The sequence below is a fragment of the Ictalurus furcatus genome, chromosome 10 (genome assembly GCF_023375685.1).
Source record: "Ictalurus furcatus strain D&B chromosome 10, Billie_1.0, whole genome shotgun sequence".
NCBI classification, from domain to species: domain Eukaryota; kingdom Metazoa; phylum Chordata; class Actinopteri; order Siluriformes; family Ictaluridae; genus Ictalurus; species Ictalurus furcatus.
The window spans coordinates 2,796,215-2,816,214 of record NC_071264.1 but is presented as its reverse complement, the minus strand read 5'-3'; the positions used below and the strand labels follow the sequence as shown (position 1 = coordinate 2,816,214).

Genomic DNA, 20,000 nt, shown 5'->3' with positions numbered 1-20,000 from the left:
CCTGGGTCACATGCGCTACCTTTACTCTGCGCCTCTGCGCAGGCAGCTAGCAGCACGCAGCAGCGCCATCTGCGGGCTCGAGCTGGGAGAGCGGGGTGGAGAGGAACTCGAGCTTGACGTCAGTGGCTATGTGAGCGACGGAGATGTGCTGACCAAGAACGCACACGCTGATGAGCTCAGCAGTGGGTGAGGTCTCAAATCTCATTGTCTGAATTATCGGGGGATATTTGATTTAAATAATTGCCTTAATTTTTTTCTATTTGTTTTGCATTATATGTTAAACTGCTTCTGTGCACTTTGGAACTCTTCTGTGCATTTTGTGGACACATCTGTATAACTGTCTCACATTAAGTCGTTTACTGGGCTGTATGTACAGTGTTGTTAGTTTAACAGTAAACACACACACACACACACACACACACACACACACACACACACACACACAAAGGGTTGGAAACTGTATCCTATACCGTGCTTTTGCCAAGAGATGACCAACAACTGTGTTTGCTGCAATGGAATAATTTCTTCTGGAATGTTTAGAACATCTCTCTTAATTTTAGCCATGTTTGTACCAACTTATTGTTTGTTTTCTCTCTCTCTCTCTCTCTCTCTCTCTCTCTCTCTCCTTGTCTGTCTCTCAGCTACCTGACTGATGGTGGTTTGAGTTTATACACTCGTCGTATGAACCGTTTCCCAGATGGACTGGCGTTGATGCGAGAAACGCTGCAGAAACACATATCGACAGGTCAAGGTGACGCAGACAGGTACTTTCATCATCTTCATCATCATCATTGTGATCATTATACTTTGTCAATTCAATTAAATTCCACAAGCTTTACTGGCAAGACCATGTAATACGTGTACAGCATTGCCAAATCATTACAGGAATGTAGAACTGTTATTTTAAAACATTAGTGTAGTGTTCGTATTAAAATATTATCAGAATATGAATAAACATATTATATTAGTGTCCATTTATCACTGTCTACTGCACATGGCTGTCTTGGCTGTGTTCCGTACAGTGTGCTCTGATTGGCTGAGAACAGTTCAGTGTGTTGTGATTGGGTAAGAGCAATACAGTGTGTTGTGATTGGGTAAGAGCAGTACAGTGTGTAGTGATTGGGTAAGAGCAATACAGTGTGTTGTGATTGGGTAAGGGCAGTACAGTGTGTTGTGATTGGTTGAGAGCAGTACAGTGTGTTGTGATTGGTTGAGAGCAGTACAGTGTGTTGTGATTGGGTAAGAGTAGTACAGTGTGTTGTGATTGGGTAAGAGCAGTACAGTGTGTTGTGATTGGGTAAGAGCAGTACAGTGTATTGTGATTGGGTAAGAGCAGTACAGTGTGTTGAGATTGGGTAAGAGCAGTACAGTGTGTTGTGATTGGTTGAGAGCAGTACAGTGTGTTGTGATTGGGTAAGAGCAGTACAGTGTGTTGAGATTGGGTAAGAGCAGTACAGTGTGTTGTGATTGGTTGAGAGCAGTACAGTCTGTTGTGATTGGGTAACCCAGTGCGGGTTAAAGTGTTTCTGGCGGTGGGGTCATAGCTAGTTGGTCTGTGGCAAGGGGGCCTGTCACAACTGGCTTGAGAGGGGTACATGGAATGTGGGGGCTATGTGCCAATGTTGGGGAAGGTGTGGTCTGTAGGAGAGGGTAAAGTTGAACAGTGCAAAGAAGAATCCCTTGTCTGATATTCAGACGCATGGCCGTAGGTACTCCAGGTTCTTATGGTCTGTGAATATACTGAGTGGGTGTTCTGCCCCCTTGAGCCAGTGTCTCCACTCCTCCAGTGGCAATTTAATGGCCAGTAGCTCACGATCGCCCACATTGTAGTTCCGTTCGGCTGTGGACAGTTTCTTGGAAAAGAACGCTACTGGTTGGAGCTTGGGTTTCTCCAGGAAGCGCTGAGATAGGATGGCCCCCAATTTAGTCTCTGAGGCGTCCATCTCAATGGTAAAGGGTCAAGAGGGATCAGGGTGCTTGATGATGGGGGCCGTGGTGAAGGCTGCTTTCAACTGGGACATGGCTTGTGCAGCATCAGGATTCCACTTCAGACGTCTGGGGCCTCCTCATAGGAGGGATGTGAGGGGGAGAGCAATGTAACTGAAGCCCCGAAAGATTTGCCGATAGAAATTGGTGAAGATAAGGAAGCATTGTAACTTTTTGACAGAGTAGGGAGTGGGCCATTGTTCCACCACTACCTTGGTCTCATCTATAGACACCCCTTCAGGACTGATAACGTAACCCAGAAACAAGATGCACTGGTGGAACTCACACTTCTCCCCCTTTATGTAGAGTTGGTGGTCCAGAAGCTTTTTCAGAACTCGGTGTACGTGGTTGACATGGGTCTTGTATGTAGGGGAATACACGAGAATGTCATTGATGTATGCAATCACAAACTGTCCTAGCATGTCTCTCAGCACATCATTTATGAGACACTGGAATACTGAAGGGGCGCTAGAGAGAACATATGGCATAAGGAGATACACATATTGGCCTGTGGCGAGCGTCCCCCACCTGTATCCCTACCAGGTTATATGCACTGCAGAGGTCCAACTTGGTGAAGTATTTGGCTGTTCTCAGTTGTTCCAGGACTGAGGGAACTAATGGGAGGGGATATGGATACTTGACTGGTTGAGCAATAGTCAATACATGGTCTGAGGCTGCCGTCTTTCTTGGCCGCATAAAAAACCTGCTGCTGCAGGGGATGTGGAGTGCCGAATATAACCTTGTTGAAGTGCTTCTTGGATGTATTCCTCCATAGCTTTCTGTTCTGCAACTGATAAGGGGTAAATCTAGCCATGTGGTGGAGTCATGCCAGGCAGAAGGTCGATAATGCAATCATAGGGCCAATGTGGAGGGAGGCCACTGGCCTTCATCTTGCTGAAGACCTCCCTGAGGTCCTGATACTCAGGGGTAGATGAACACTGACTGGTGTTTCCAGGCTTTCGATGGAGATGGAGGCCACCACCAGTGCAGGTCTGTGGAGACCAGTGAGTAAGATATCTCTCTGTAAGATATCTAGCTATGGGTTATGTTGTTCCATCCAGGGCAGCCCCAATATAATGGGATGTTGAATGGAGGTGGTCACCGACAGCTGGGTGTACTCATGATGGAGTTTGCTGACTTGGAAATGTAACGGTTTAGTGTGGTGGGTGATCAGGCTCCCCCGATGGGTCCTCCATCAATGACTAGGATCCTGATGTGCTGAAGCAGTGGTTCTGTGGGGAGGCCAAGTCTCCTCATCTATGAAGCTGCCTGCCACCCCGGAGTCAAGTAGTGCTGTGAACACAAGGGGAGTACCTGAGTGTTCTATTATTACGGGCATGGTAAATGCATGAGTGATAAGACACGGGTTCGGACTCACCGGTTGCGCTGCCCTGCGTGTGTAGGGGCACTGGCTGATGAGATGGTCTGCTTGGCTGCAGTAGAAACAACAGTGTTTGTGGTGTCTCCTTTCTCTCTCCATGACTGATCCAGGTGCGCCCCAGCTGCATAGCTTCAGAATGGGCAGTCGTTGCCGGAAGACTCTCTAAATCTTGATAGTAGTTGCGACTTTGAAGCAGATGTTCCAGACGGATGGCTAGGTCAATTAGGGAGTCCACAGTGAGAGGTTCATCTCTCAATATGCTATTTCTGTGAGTATCTCATGGTTCAAACCTTGATGTCTGAACAACTTTAAGGGCATCATCGTTCCATCCACTCTCAGCTGCAATGGTGCGAAATTCTAGAGCAAACTTGAAAACTCTGAGTGGACCTTGGCGTAGCGTGAGGAGGCGTTCACCCACCTCCTTGCTCTCGGGTGAGTGGTCGAAAACTCAGCGAAACATAGCGGTGAACTGATCATAGGAAGCCGTCGGCTCGCCTCCAAGCTTTAGATTTTACCGCTTTGTCTGTGAGCAAGTTCATGAAGCATGCAATTCTTTCAGCATCTGACATACCTCCATGACAGGCAAAATATAAGGAACATTGCAAAAGAAATCCCTTAAATAAAGATGGATTGCCTGCAAACTTCTCCGGCATTGGCACGGGTGCTCAGAAGGTGGAACCAGGAGCTTGATTAGCTGGAGCACCAGGCGCAGTTCTGGCGGTGACCGTTTGAGACAGGAGATGAAGATTGCTATCGAGTTCTGCCAGACGCTGCTGCTGCTCTCCTAGATTTCATTTTTATCCACAACACTGTCCATGTGCCATGATGGTTTGTCGGAACTCTCCTCCTGCATCCACAGTGTGCTCGGAAGGTGGAACCGATAGTTTGAGGAGCTGGAACACCAGGCGCAGTTCTGACGGTGACCGTTTGAGACAGGAGATGAAGATTGCTGTCGAGTCCGTTTTGCTGTTTAACCTACCAATGCTCAATAAGAGCTTTTGTACATTTAGTACATTGTTCTTTTATTTGCAGTTGATTTCATCTAAGGCTGTACGGTTGTCAGTTATGCTTGTTATGATTGGTTGAGATCAGTACAGTGTGTTATAATTGTTAAGATGTGTCAAGAGACCACAGCAACTTTGTGTGTGTGTTTGAAGAAAGCATGAAGATCAATAAGTGTCTTCAGGATTTTTAAAAAATCTGTCCAGCTGTTACTTACACAAATACACACCCACTCCCACACCTCCTGGGGCTACCTGTTCTGTCTAAGCCTGATGCTGGAATTCTCTCTGATAGTTGAGTGCACGAGCACAGTCTTTTCCCAGTCTTGCTTTTCTCTCGTTGTCCTTATTTACTTTTTAATTTCATTTTTCCTCTCCACAGGATGTTGTGGTTATCCTACACACTATAACCCCCCCCCCCCCACACACACACACACACACACACAGACAACCTGCAATCACGTTTGATTTTTCTCTGTTTGATGCCAGACAGAATCCTTGTAACTATTTTGTTTTGCATGTTTGCTGATATGAGTAGTCAACTTACATTCCAGATGCAGAGCTCAGAGCTTTATCCTGGTTTGTGATGTTATGTTGTGTAAGTTGTTTTGTCACTGGGGCACACAGTCACTGGGTGATTGCAGCTTCAGCCTCCTCCATGTTTGCTGGGTCACTGTCATTGTGCTGGAATAACATCTCATTTTTGGTTGTGTGGTATCAAGGCAGGTTCTTTTACAGGAACTGTGGAGTTCTCCTACAGAAAGGTTCCGGAAACTCAGTGGAAATACAGCTATTAAAGGGATTACCTGCACTTTCTTGGCTGACTGGGTACCTTTTTTCTTGTAGAGGTCAAAGGTCAGGCAGGGCAGCGCTTCTGAAGCATATGTTAGTTGATTGGAGAGACTTTTATGTCTGTGTGCTATGAGAAAAACTTCTGCTTTGTGTGTGTGTGTGTGTGTGTGTGGCAGTGGTCTCCTCCCATAGAGTACAGCTGTATTTAGATGTGAAACCTCAGTCCTGAAATAAACACTTCACTCCCTCAAGAATTATGAGAGAACACACACTACACATATAAATACAAATGTGGGTAAGACAAAGCTCTTTTTAAAAGTTAGTAGTTAACATTATTTGTAGTGTTGTTGTTTTGTTTTTCCTTCCTCAGCAGTATGGTATCATTTTGTCTAGCCATCCTTCTCAGGTAGTAGGTGTGCTTGATGGTGAACTTTTAGATGATAATACAGATTTATTTTGTTTAGTATATTTAATTTTGTGAATATGAAATTATTCTGCTATTTTATTTTTAAAAAATGCAGAAATTATTGTGCAGAACTATGTTTTTAGGGTGAGTGCATATAAGACAGAAATAGAGAGATAGGTGGAGAGAAGGAGAGATTGGCACAGAGAGATAGAGAAAAATGGACAGAACTGCTGGGAGACAGATGGAGAGCTGCAATGTGCTGTGGTTGTGCTGTTTTAGCTCTGTATGTTCAGTGAGGCAGTAATAACAGCTCTGTGTTCCAGAAAGATACACTGATCTCTAATTAACATTATACACTCCACACAGCCAACCCCAATTCCAAAAAAGTTGGGACGCTGTGTAAAATGTCAATAAAAACAGAATGCAACGATTTGCAAATCTCATAAACCCGTATGTTATTCACAGCGAAGCATATGAAACATATCAAATGTTTAAACTGAGGAAAAAAATAAGGTGATTTTGAACAATTTCAGAATAATGTTCCTCAGCGTAAAATTGCGAAGACTATGAAAATCTCATCATCTCCAGTACATAATATAGACAAAAGATTCAGAGAATCTGCTGAAATCTCTGTGTGCAAGGGACGAGGGTGAAAATCAATATTCCATGCCGTGATCTTCAGGCCCTCAGGCGGCCCTGCATTAAAAACAGGCATGATTCTGTAATGGAAATCACTGCATGGGCTCAGAAACACCTCCAGAACTCATTGACTGTGAACACAGTTCTTCATGTCATCCACAAACGCTGGTTAAAGCTCTATCATGTAAAGAAGAAGCCATATGTGAACATGATCCAGAAACGCCGCTGTCTTCTCCGGGCAAAAGCTCATTTAAAATGGATGTCAGAAACAAGTTATGACCTTCAGTCAAATGCAGCGTGTGTAAGTGCATGTGTGTATCTCTCTGTGTGTGCGTGTGCGTGTGTGTGTGTGTGTGTGTGTGTGTGTGCGCGCACACACAACCTTTTGTGTGTGTGTGTGTGTTTGTGTGTGTGTAGCCAGGACTTCACTGGTTAAGTCTGCTCTAGGTTCAGATTACACATGATCAAGGGAGAGAGAGAGAGAAAGAGAGAGCGGCGGGGGGAGGGGGAGGGGGGGGGGTGTAAACTCGGAGCAGTGAATGGATGAATGGAGTGACTGCAAGAGGAAAGTGAAGAGACTGAGGGAGGGAATGAGATATTAGTGGAAGTCAGAGAGCGAAAAAGAAGAAGGAATCAGAAAATACTGGATGGAATCAAAAATAGAGAGATAGACAGATAGATCTCAGCACTACACCCATGAAGCATCGACATTCCATTCACTCATTGACTGTGATTCAAGTTCTCGGTATCTACAGCAACCAAGGATCCCTGGACAGGTAGACAAGTGTGTGTATGTGTGTGTGTGTGTGTGTGTGTGTGTGTAGGTCAGTTTAGTATAACTGCTAGCAGTTATTACCAAATTGATAATTCTCAAATGTGTGTATGATGTGCATGTGTGTGTTTTGTTAAGACTCCAAATAACTGTTTATTTAAAACATTCATATTACAAATCTCCAAAACTTCCAAACTACACTTCTCTCTGTGCTTTGAGATGATGGTTAGATTTTGTGTGTGTGTGTGTTTGGTCTTTTTCAGCTCCTGTTTTCTTCTGTTACTTGCTTTCCTCATGAAACCCATGTGTGTCAAATGTGTGTGTGAAAGAGAGAGAGAGAATGAGAGAGTGAGAGAGAGAGTGTTGGGGCTTTATGTACCCATTCATTGTAATACAGGAATTTTCCTCTTGCACACACACATCATTAGAAGTATGAGCTTCAAGCAGAATGTTTATCTAAAACAGCATGTGATGGAAATTTTATAAATGGTGGAATTGACTTCTTTCTACCTAATTTTCACTCAATTTGTCACTTCCCACCTACCAGTCATCTCTCTCTAAACATGCAACAGCCACCATCTGGGGAGGGTGAAGACTACCCCTTCACTCCCCTTCATGTATGTCCTCTGAGACACGTGAAGTCAGCCAATTGCATCTTTTCGAACTGTTTCTCATGATGCATCACAGGGCAGTGTAACACACCCGGACGATAGTGCTATCCTCCCTCTTCCATATACGTAAGCTCACAGATGCCCATAATTGGCTAGTATCACTGTGATTGACAGGTGATCTCCCACTGATGGGCCGAAGGAGTTTACATTATTATTTTAAATATTAGATAACATGGGCACACTTTATTATCCGAAGAGTTTAGAGCAGCCGTGTAGGGTTGTTGTCATGTAATGGAGGCTGAGATGGATGCAATTGCAATAAAAGGCATTTTATTTAAAGGGCAGGCAGGCGAATCAAAAATGTGACTCAAACTCAGGAACAGGAAACAGAGGTCAGGCGATCTACAAACAACGATGGCAGAGATAATCCACAACACTAAAACCAGAATTGAAACACAACAAAAATGGCTGAACATTACTTTGCACTAGAACAAAGAAACACGAGGGCTTAAATATACAAACAAATCAAAGGGCAAACTCAAAACAGGTGCAAGTAATCGAAACACATGAGGGAGACAATGAATGATATAACATGAGTGGAGATAAGACATGAATCAAACCAAAACACATGTAGCAACATAAACAAACATGGCAAGGGTGCCCCCAAGGGTGCAGCACCTTCAAACACTCCCCCTGGCAGTCCAGCCCTCCTGCGTAAAATGTCCAAACAAAACACAAGGTCCCAAGGTAGGCATTGTCCAACATGTTGACTTTTTCCAGAGGAGCTGGGGAGCAGATATGGGGCCTACTGGCAGGAAGCAGGTGGTGGGCCGGTGACCTCTTCACTGGGATCTGGTGGCAGAGCTGCGACGAATTTGTCGGGCTCAGGTGCCAGGGATAGGACAGTCTTGCCTGGGCCAGGTGGCCGGGCTGGGACAGGCTCGTCATCGGTCTCAGGCATGAGCAGGTCATGGGACGTGCAGGATTTGGTAGGCCGCACCATCAGCTTCAGGTGCGAGTAGGACATGGGCCCTATCCGAACGGTGTCTGGCTGGAGCTTAGTTGAGGAGGCCACCTCGTAGGCCTCTGGAGGGAGCTCTGCAGGGGTGGCTGTGCCTTCAGGCAGGAGCAGGATTTGGGAGGCTGTGTAATCAGCTTCACGTCTGAGCAGGACATGGACGGCCGCACCATCAGCCTCAAGCAGGAGCAAGACTTGGGAGGCCATGCCATTGGCCTCTGGCATGAGCAGGGATTGGGAGGCTGCCTCGTTGGCCTCTGGATTGAGCTCTGCAGGGGAAACCATACTGTTGGAACTTCAGCCACTGCTTCTCTTTGGGCTTGGGGTCCAACAGTCTTTCAAAATATAGCTGGCACTGAAACAGGTAGCTTTCTGGGTGGAACTTTAGTGCTGTTGAAGGGTGCCGGGGGATATAGGAAAGTCCGCTGGGGAAAATGGACTGAGTTGAACGCCGGCATGGTCAGCCCTTGCTGCTACGCCCATGCTATAGCAAAGTAATCTGTCATGTAATGGAGGCTGAGACGAATACAAATGCAGTAAAAGGGGTTTTATTTAAAGGGCAGACAGACAAATCCAAAATATGAATCAAATTCAGGAACAGGTAACAGGCAGAGGTCAGGCGATCTACAAACAACAAACGAGGTAACAGAACAAGATCACGAACCAGAATTGCAACACTGCAAAAAAAACAAGAAAACATAAAAACCCACTCAGTAGCATCTGGAAGGCACAACATTGACCATTACTTTGCACAAGAACAAATAAACACAAGGGTTTAAATATAACTAACTAATCAAAGGGCAAACTCAAAACAGGTGCAAGTAACATAGACACATGAGGGAGACACCCAATGACAGGACATGGGTGGAGACAAGACATGAATCAAAACAAAACACACATAGCAACAAAAACAAACATGACAGCTCGGAAACACACGCTGTAACACTGTGGGCTGCTTATGCCTACTGAGCTCTGCGAGAAGAGTGGGAACAGATGCATTTGATTATGTGGTGGCTGTTCGGTGATATGAGGTACGACACAGTGAGCTGTCATTTCTATTTTCATTCTAGGTAATAAGTACTCACGTTTTATTATACATACACAGCAATAATCCTCGGTGTTTCATTAACACTGCTTGGTGTCTACATGAGTCCGTTCATATGAAGAAACAATCCAGCTGATGTTGTCTGCTTTTATGACGTTTAAATGCCTGCAATACAATCAAAACATGGCAGGAAATAATTGTGAGGTTGAGGCATTAATGATTTGTAAAAAAAAGATTGTGTCTCTCAAAGACGTAACATTATCTTTTGTGCAAGAATTTTTAATCGACACATCAACACTCGTTATACAAACCTCAACAGCGGTGACAATCAACAAAACATTCAGATAAACCGATCGACTCTGAACATCACCCAACAAGCTACTAAAAAGTCCCAATAAAAATAAAAGCAGAAAAAACGGTAAGACAGTTTAGCTGCATCATTTATTCATGCCGCAATGCATGCTGGGAATCACGGATGAGTTTTGCACTATGTACTATGCTGGCATCCAGCATGCACAACAAATGCGTTTTATAAACACACTATTACGATGTAAATACATTTAAGAGCCAAGCCAACAAATAAAGGGAACACTAATCACCATAATGGTGACTATACACTACTTGCACAGTACTGAACATGTAACTCCTTGTTGTTATTAATGTGATTTCCGTATTTATTAAATGTAATCTCTCTCTCGCTCTCTCTCTCTCTCTCAGTTGGGATGACAGCAGTTCCGTCAGCAGTGGGGTTAGTGATACGATCGACACCGATGACATCAACACTAGTTCCTCCATCAGCTCGTACACACACACATCTGCTGCATGCAGAACCCTGAGCACCCAGGTGAACACACACACACACAAAATCTAAAGACATATATAACGCAGCAGATAAACGTGCAGCCGAGAGATTAAGGCGTGGCTTGTTTAATCGATTTCTTTATCATGATTAGTATGCCAGAGCAGAAGTTTCCAACCAGCGAGGGTATTAGACTTTTTGCAGAGGATTGGAAAATGCTGCTGTTTAACATTTTACATATTTAACATATTTCATAAACACCAGAGTGTTGTTTTAGTACAGTAGGCTAAGCCTTTGAAATATGTTTCTGCTGGTGTTAGACAGCAATGTAGGTAAGATGACAAAGAAGTCAAGAAAAAACCCACAAACTACATCTGAAGTGAGTCTATTGAAGTCTATTGAATGTCGTACAAAATAGACTATTAAGATGTTCTCGAGTTATTCTGGAATATATACTTTTAGAGCTTTTAGAGCTCTAAAAGCTCTAAAACAGTCTTGTTTCATGGATGCTTTAATGTTGGATTAATATTAATATTATTCACATTACACTGAAACCCACAACCCTAAACCAAACAGAGATCCCTTCTGAAGAGGCTTCCCAGACGTAAAGTCGCTTTCTGCCCGCACATCTCCTCTGTGATTGGCTGGTAGAGATGTGTGAATGAATAGGGGGCAGAAACCAGTGGGGTGCTTATCACAGAAAGTGCTGGCTGTAGAGCATCTATTACTTTAAGTGCAATTCCCATGTCAAGAGGGAAGGGACGTCCAGCAGTTAAGATACATTTATAGACAAATTCTCAATACTGAATTTATAGTATTAATCAGAAGTTGGAATGATATTAAATAGAGATGCATCAATATTAAATTTCTCAGCCGATACCGATAACTGATTATTCAGAGTGATATCGGCCGATACTGATACCGACAGTTTTGCCTTTTATGCCTTCTTTTAAATTAATAATAATAAATTGCACAATTCTGAAAGAAATGCAAATAAAAACTTTATTCTCTTCATTTCAACGAGTTGTTTCACAGTAACTGGTCTCATAAACAGAAAACACATTACTCTAATTAACATTAACACATGAACTAAATTCTGAAGATTAAAGTAAGATTTCTTAACTTATTGAATGTTATTAATTCATATTAACAGAATTAATTACATTAATTAACCTCCTGTTAGTCTCACATTCACTCACCAGAAACAAAAGCATTTCTACTTCATCACTTCCATCAAACTGGTAATATATAACATCAACTTTTTTATATATTAACATTAACTGCATATGAAATACACTACTCTACAAATATATTTTTCTGTGCAATATATACTTTTTTTCAACTCCTCTTCATTTAAATCTTTGAACGATGTACTGCTGCTTTAATTCAGTGCAGCAAAAAAAAAAAATTGACTCGACAGCGAAACTCCCGCTTCACTGCTGCTCACTTCCAGTGTAAAATTTTAGTGCAGAGATTACAGAGCTTACAGACTGTAGTTGTGTCATCATTCCACACAAGAGACATCATCTTTACACACAGCACGAAATCCATGTGTTTTCCCGCCCTCTTTTGATTGACAGGATATAATCGGCCCTGATCATCTTTAAACTATCGGCCATCAAAAATTGCCTTCATCCATCGGTGCATCTGTAATATTAAATAGACTTGCCAAGAGAGATTGGTGCTAGAGACTTGAGGCTATTCACTACTTGACTCTTCAGGTATTGATCTGTACATAACGTATTGGGTCATTACAGATATGCAAGTGCACGTAAAAGCATCAGTCAAAATCTTTCACATTGTGTCCGAATGCACGATTCATTATTAATACACTTACAGAGCACGGTCTTGCCATTATCAAATGTGTGAAAGATAATTATTACTTAAACAATCTTTTGACATATTCTCTCAAATGGTAACCGTGCTGTTCATATGTTCTCATTGGGTTTATACGTTTATAGCCACAGACCGATGCTGAGAAACATTCAGCAGCCGAGCGCAACTCAAGCTGGTCTTGTGATGAAGTCAAGAAATCGGACGGAAGTTCAGACAGCAGCGTGAAAATGGAGTCCGGCTCAAAATGGCGTCAAAAAAATGGCACTTCTGATGTATCGGATGAGTCGGATAAGGGAGGATCTGGGAAGAGGGGTGGTGCCATCTCTCAGACCGGTTCATGGAGGCGGGGTATGAGTGCCCAGGTCGGTGTGACTACGCCACGCACAAAAAACACGACAGTCACCTCAGGACCAGGCATGATGAAAACACACGGGACCGGTGGGTGTGCTTTAGTTATACTGCTACATTGGCCATCTGTCCTAACAGGACTTCTTGATCGTGGTCATTTTCTGTTTGAATGCACATACTTTGTAATTGTTGGTGTGTGAGGGTCTGTGTATATTTCTTATAATGCTCTACCAGCCATAGGTTGGTTTAGTATCCTTGAGATTAGCATACTAATCTCATACACTAATCACTAATCAGCTGAGTGGCTAGCAGGCTATATTCTACATAACTGTGAGTTACTAAAACAGTGGGTGAAATGATATTTATTTAGTACAAATTTGATAGTACAAATGATATTTATTTAGGTTAGCGCAATAACTGTTACTTGTTATAATAAATATACAAGACTTTTATTTGTGCCGTCTGTCATTTGTAGCTAAAACGGATGACGCTAAGGTGTCAGAGAAAGGCCGCATTTCTCCCCACGTTAACAACATCCAAAGCTGCGACCCTACCCCGTCCCGTGTTTCCTTCGGCTTTAAGAAACCCACTTCCGGGTCCATGTCTGGTCACACTGCCACGGCAACGACCTCCAGTACAGCCATGGTGCCAGCTAGCAGAGTCATGGTCATCAGTGGCTCAGCCACACTGGGGAAAATCCCCAAATCCTCGGTGCTGATGGTGGGTGGAGTCAGATCTGGCCTGAAAGGGTCAGCAGCACCAGAGTGCACCATGGTGACTCAGGAGGATGGCTGCCTAGCAACCAGTGTCAGGTCGACACTGCAGTATCGTAGTCTACCACGACCTTCCCGCTCCACACACAACCGCTCCTCCACCAGCAGCATTGAATCAGGATCGAGCAGCCGAGGCCCTGCCATCACTGTCACTGTCTCGGCCAGTAAGACACGAGAGTCCATCCCCAATGCGAAAACCAATCAGACGGACAAGGATAAGGGCGGAGTCTCAGAGACGGACAATTTGAGACAAAACATGGCTGGCTCAAGTTCAACAATTCCGCAGACATCGAGACAAGGGAGTAAATATAAAGAGGTTTCATCACCCACACTACGCAGGTACACACACACACACACACACATTAAATGTTTTTTTGTGAGGACTTTCCACTGACATCGTTATTAATGCGCACATTAATGCTATGTCTAAATCTAACCCAAAGGGAACCCCTTTGGCTCTTTCAGTTTTTTAAATAACAGCTGTGGTTTAAAAAAAAAAAAAAAGCCAGTTTTTCTCCAGTCCATTCAGATGTCCTCACAAAGGTCAAAACTGTCTGATATTCCTATCTTTGTGGGGACATCTGGTCCACATGACATGAAAACATGCACACAAGAACTGCGTTCAAGGGGTCACCAACCTGTGAGCTGTTGCCCCTCTGTGGGCTAAAGTGATACTTAGCTTAAATATTGGTTCACAAATTTTGTGTTTGCTTGCAATAAGATCAGACATAATCAATATATATAGTATCTCACAAAAGTGAGTACACCCCTCACATTTTTGTAAATATTTAATTATATCTTTTCATGTGACAACACTGAAGAAATGACACTTTGCTACAATGTAAAGTAGTGAGTGTACAGCTTGTGTAACAGTGTAAATTTGCTGTCTGAGCACTGACAGGCTGACCCCCCACCCCTTCAACCTCTGCAGCAATGCTGGCAGCACTCATACGTCTATTTCCCAAAGACAACCTCTGGATATGACACTGAACACGTGCACTCATCTTCTTTGGTCGACCATGGCGAGGCCTGTTCTGAGTGGAACCTGTCCTGATAAACCGCTGTATGGTCTTGGCCACCGTGCTGCAGCTCAGTTTCAGGGTCTTGGCAATCTTCTTATAGCCTAGGCCATCTTTATGTAGAGCAACAATTCTTTTTTTCAGATCTTTGCCATGAGGTGCCATGTTGAACTTCCAGTGACCAGTATGAGGGAGTGTGAGAGCGATGACACAAAATTTAACACACCTGCTCCCCATTCACACCTGAGACCTTGTAACACTAACAAGTCACATGACACCGGGGAGGGAAAATGGCCAATTGGGCCCAATTTGGACATTTTCACTTAGGGGTGTACTCACTTTTGTTGCCAGCGGTTTAGACATTAATGGCTGTGTGTTGAGTTATTTTGAGGGGACAGCAAATTTACACTGTTACACAAGCTGTACACTCACTACATTACATTGTAGCAAAGTGTAATTTCTTCAGTGTTGTCACATGAAAAGATATAATCAAATATTTACAAAAATGTGAGGGGTGTACTCACTTTTGTGAGATACTGTAAGATGGTAAGTTTTAAGTGGTTTAAAAGTAAGATGGGAGGTGAATGGAAACGATCCATGAATACCAAAAATTAAGGACTTATGAGACTTATTTGACTAGCTAGCTGACTGGGTAACTAGCTAGACCTTGCTGTTAAGTTAATTTATTCCATTTGTGTAACATTAATGCCTGCCATAAGGTCAGAAAATGCTAAAGTTCTCTCAACTCTTTAATTTGTACTTGTCATACGCCCTGTCTTTATTTCAAACTTCTTGTCCTATTTGTCTTTAGACTTTTTGGAGGTAAAGCTGCTAAGCAGGCCACTGCCACAGAGAACCTGAAGAACTCTGTGGTCATTTCAAACCCTCATGCTACAATGGCACACCACTCTGTACCCTCTGCTGGACTCCTGGACTCCCCCTCAGCAGGCAGTAGTGGGGGTGCAGGGGGCAGCGAGCAGGTGTCCAGCCCTGGCTCGGGCTACTCGGGGGGCACGGGCACATGGGGCCACCCTTCTGTCAGCAGCATGCACACGAGCTCTGACTCTATTGACATGTCTGTCAGCAGCGGACATCAGCGTGACAACGGCCACCAGCCAATCACTCGCACTGGAAGCGCCAAGACAGAGAGGTGAGGCAGACGAGTGGAAGCAACAGAGGTCTTTGAATAGGATATTTAGGTATTTGAATATATAGTTATCCGGATGGGGTATTTGGACAGGGGTATTAAATAATTAATTAAATAATGGATATTTAACAGGGGTATTTGAGATAAGTATGGAAATTGCTAGGTATTTTAATGAGATGTTTAGACAGGCACAGTGCCTTGTGGAAGTATTCACCCCTCGTGGTATTTTCCTATTTTGTTTCCTTACAACCTGGAATCAAAATGGATTTTTTTTGGGGGGTGGGGGGGTCATTTGATTTAAACAACATGCCTACCACTTTGAAGATGCAAAAAAATTTTTTTTGTGAAACAAACAAGAAATAAGACCAAAAAAACAGAATACTATTCATACCACCGCAAAGCAAATACTTTGTAGAGCCACCTTTTGCAGCAATTATAGCTTGGGGTATGTCTCTATAAGCTTGGCACATCTAGCCACTGGGATTTTTGCCCATTCTTCAAGGCAAAACTGCTCCAGCTCCTTCAAGTTGAATGGGTTCCACTGGTGTACAGCAATGCCACAGATTCTCAATTGGATTGAGGTCTAGGCTTTGACTAGGCCATTCCAAGACATTTAAATGTTTATGCTTAAACCACTCGAGTGTTGCTTTAGCAGTATGCTTAGGGTCATTGTCCTGCTGGAAGGTGAACTGCCGTCCCAGTCTCAAACCTCTGGCAGACTGAAACAGGTTTCCATCATTTCCCTATATTTAGTGCCATCTATCATTCCTTCAATTCTGACCAGTTGCCCAGTCCCTGCCGATGAAAAACTTCCCCACAGCATGATGCTGCCACCACCATGCTTCACTGTGGGGATGGTGTTCTCGGGATGATGAGAGGTATTGGGTTTGCGCCAGACATAGCGTTTTCCTTGATGGGCAAAAAGCTCAATTTTAGTTTGATCTGACCAGAGTACGTTCTTCCATATGAGTCTCCCACATGCCTTTTGGTGAACAGCAAACATGTTTGTTTATTTTTTCTTTAAACAGTGGCTTTTTTCTGGCCACGCTTTCATAAAGTCCAGCTCTGTGGAGTGTACAGCTTAAAGCGGTCCTATGGACAGATATTTGCAGCTCCTTCAGGGTTATCGTTGGTGTCTTTGTTGCCTCTCTGATTAATGCCGTCCTTGCCTGGTCCGTGAGTTTTAGTGGGCGACCCTCTCTTGGCAGGTTTGTTGTGGTGCCATATTCTTTCCATTTTTTAATAATGGATTTATTGTTGCTCCTTGGAAGGATCAAAGTTTCAGATATTTTTTTTAATAACCCAACCCTGATATGTACTTCTCCACAACTTTGTCCCTGACCTGTTTGGAGAGCTCCTTGGTCTTCATGGTGCCGCTTGCTCAGTGGTGTTGCAGACTCTGGGGCCTTTCAGAACAGGTGTGTATATATACTGAGATCATGTGACACTTAGTTTGCACACAGGTGGACTTTACTGAACTGATTATGTGAATTCTGAAGGTAAATGGCTGCACCAGATCTTACTTAGGGGCTTCATAGCAAAGGGAGTGAATACATATGCACGCACCACTTTTCCATTTTAAATTTTTTTGAATTTTTAAAAGCAAGTAATTGTTTTCATTTCAGTGCACCAATTTGGACTATTTTGTGTATGTCCATTACATAAAATCCAGATAAAAATCTGTTTAAATGACAGGTTGTAATGCATCAAAACAGGAAAAACGCCAAGGGGGTGAATACTTTCGCAAGGCAAAGTAGGACAGGGATTTGGGATATTTGCATATGGACGGTACAGTATATGTTTTTGGATTGCAGCGTTACAGTAGAATGAACAGATGGAATAACCGAGCGAGATCATTTGGATGGATTTATTTGATTGTATAGTTGGACAGTATATTGGCAGACTATTTGAACAGGGTGTTTAAACTGGGGTATTTGGATGGATTTGTTTGAAATGTGTATCCAGATGGAATGATCGAGGCAAAAAGAATATTTGAATAGTCGATTGGTGTTGATGTTAGTCTGTGTTGGTATTCAGGTTGGGAAATCGGGTCAGTGTTTGGTTAAGATATCTAAATAGAGTATTTGGAATAGAGTGACACTCGAAGGTCTGGAGTTTCCCAATAATGTATACATATTTCTTCTTATATCCACCCTCCCAACCGTCTTCATCTCTTTTTCTCTCCTTCAATCCCTAATTCCTCTATTAGTCCCTTCTCTTCCCCTTCTGCTAGTCCCAAATTCAGCCGCAACACCTTGCCTCGGAAACAGGACAGGTAAAGGTGCCTGTGTGCTTAACCACTGCTTACTAACACCTGTGGTTTTCTGTGCGTTTTATCTTTTGCCCTTGCACTGATTTTTTTATTGGCACCCCCTAGTGGTTACTTTGCCTAAATGCTTTGCTGAACCCAGCTAATCTAGCAGCTTCTTGATTTAATTTGATATCACAGAAAGTGTGTGTGTGTGTGGGCAATCTGTGCCAGCACATTATCTTTAAGTTCAGCTTTTTGATGTCCCCTTCTGTCGTTGTGTAGCTTTATCCTGGAACAAGCTGCTAGCATGCTGATGTCGAGTAAATCTGTGCTTGTCAGCTCAGTCAGATTTAATAACAGCTTTCACATCACACACACACACACACACACACACACACACACACAGAGTGCTTCAGTATTGAGAGTGTTATTATGCTGAAGCATTTTTTAATTTTTTTACCAGAGAATGATTTGTCAATTGGAAGACCTGTGATACTTTCCTGCAGGTACACCCCTTCGCCGCAGCTCCGCCCAGACGAGGCACGTGATTGGCTGCGCTCGCATTCCATCAGCGGATTGCAGGACTCGGTCAGTAACTCACCGTTTTCTACCGGCTCCAGTGTGACCTCGCCGTCCGGGACACGGTTCAATTTCGGACAGCTCGGTAAACCAGACTTCTTTATGTTCAGCAACATGAATCAGGCTTGCTCTGAGATAAGTTTATCACAGATTAAAAAAAAAAAAAGAGTAATAACGTTGTTTATATGAGTATTCAAGTGTGTGTGTGTTTGCAGCCAGTCCCACCACAGCAGCTCAGATAAGCTTTGTGAGTCTGCGCAACAGCAGTCTGACCAATCAGGACGCAACGCTGGAGACATGCAACGAGGGCCGCCTGAGGAACTCCTGCGTCTCGCTGGACGAGAAAACCCGCATCATTAGTCGTTCAGCCTCCTTCAGAGACGGCTTTGAAGAAGGTGAGGGAACAAGATGGAGCGATTGAGGGAGGTGGTGACTCTGGAGTTAAGGGTGTTGAGCAGAAGGTTGATTTCAAATCTCCCACAACACTTTGAGCCATCTCCTGCTAAGTGGCGGTGGGTAATACACATCAGGCAACTGGAAGGAGGATAAACGGACGAGGATAACTCCTGAAGAGTGGGAGAGATTGAATGATAACGAAAAAGGAGAAATGTATGAAGACGGATTGAGGAAAAGTAAAACAATAAGGATCGTAAATCTTAGATAATACGAATGCGAGTTGAATCAGGAGAAACGGAGCTGCCATGTCATGTTGTTCATTAACTGTCATTCTTTAGCAAGTCTGTTCTTTCCTTCATTGTATCATTATCCCTCGCTCCACCTCTCCATCTGCTGTGCGGCGTTACATAATCCATCCATTCATAAAAAAACAACCCTCTGGGCAAAAACTATGTGGTAGTAGTTTTGTAAAACAAGATCAGTGTATCAGATATAAAGAACATCTCTCTCTCTCTCTTTCTTCTCTCACACACACACACACACACACACACACACACACACACACTGGGTGGTTCTCCTTCTTTTTCTCTCCTGTCTGGGGGTTGCATTGTCAGGGAGCCTGTGGTCGGTCTGAGAGTGTTGGTGTGTGAGATTCTGTGGTGTGTAATTTGACGCTACACACCCGTGTTCCTCTCAGCTCACAGTGAGCTGAACATTATCTTTGTAAGCCTGCGTGTGTCGTACCGGGCGTGTCGCTGTAAAGAAAACCTCTGCCTTGAGCGTTTTCTTTTTCTTTTTTTTGTCCTGCCGATATGGAAAAAAGCAGCTCACGTGACGTGCAACACTGTAACCATGGCAACACAGTAAACACTAAGATCTGCCTGTTATCCAACTATACATGCAAGCTAGCTTATTATTATTATTTTTATCCATCCATACATCCATCTTCTATACCGCTTATCCTTTTCAGGGTCACGGGGAAAATGGAGTCTATCCCAGGGAGCATCGGGCACAAGGCGGGGTACACCCTGGACAGGGTGCCAATCCATCGCAGGCACAATCACATACACACTCACACACCCATTCATACTATTATTATTATTATTATTATTATTATAACCGTACTCGTCTGAAGAGGAGACTGCTTGTCTTCACGTTGGCTTTAGAGGAGTAGGAAGAGTGAGAGTGAGAGCGTCTGCTT

General features: G+C 43.6%; 1 protein-coding gene across 1 annotated transcript in view; it reads left to right on the top strand.

Annotated features, from left to right (window-relative positions):
- nav2a (neuron navigator 2a) overlaps positions 1–20,000 on the top strand; it is a 79,650-nt gene that overhangs the window by 38,774 nt on the left and 20,876 nt on the right. Inside the window, exons 11-18 of the mRNA XM_053634535.1 lie at positions 1–186; positions 642–764; positions 10,369–10,495; positions 12,412–12,724; positions 13,110–13,746; positions 15,238–15,576; positions 18,331–18,488; positions 18,619–18,798. The exon at positions 1–186 is cut by the window's left edge and continues 186 nt beyond it. Of these exons, the coding sequence (XP_053490510.1) occupies positions 1–186; positions 642–764; positions 10,369–10,495; positions 12,412–12,724; positions 13,110–13,746; positions 15,238–15,576; positions 18,331–18,488; positions 18,619–18,798 (2,063 nt within the window). The remainder of the gene's footprint in view (positions 187–641; positions 765–10,368; positions 10,496–12,411; positions 12,725–13,109; positions 13,747–15,237; positions 15,577–18,330; positions 18,489–18,618; positions 18,799–20,000) is intronic.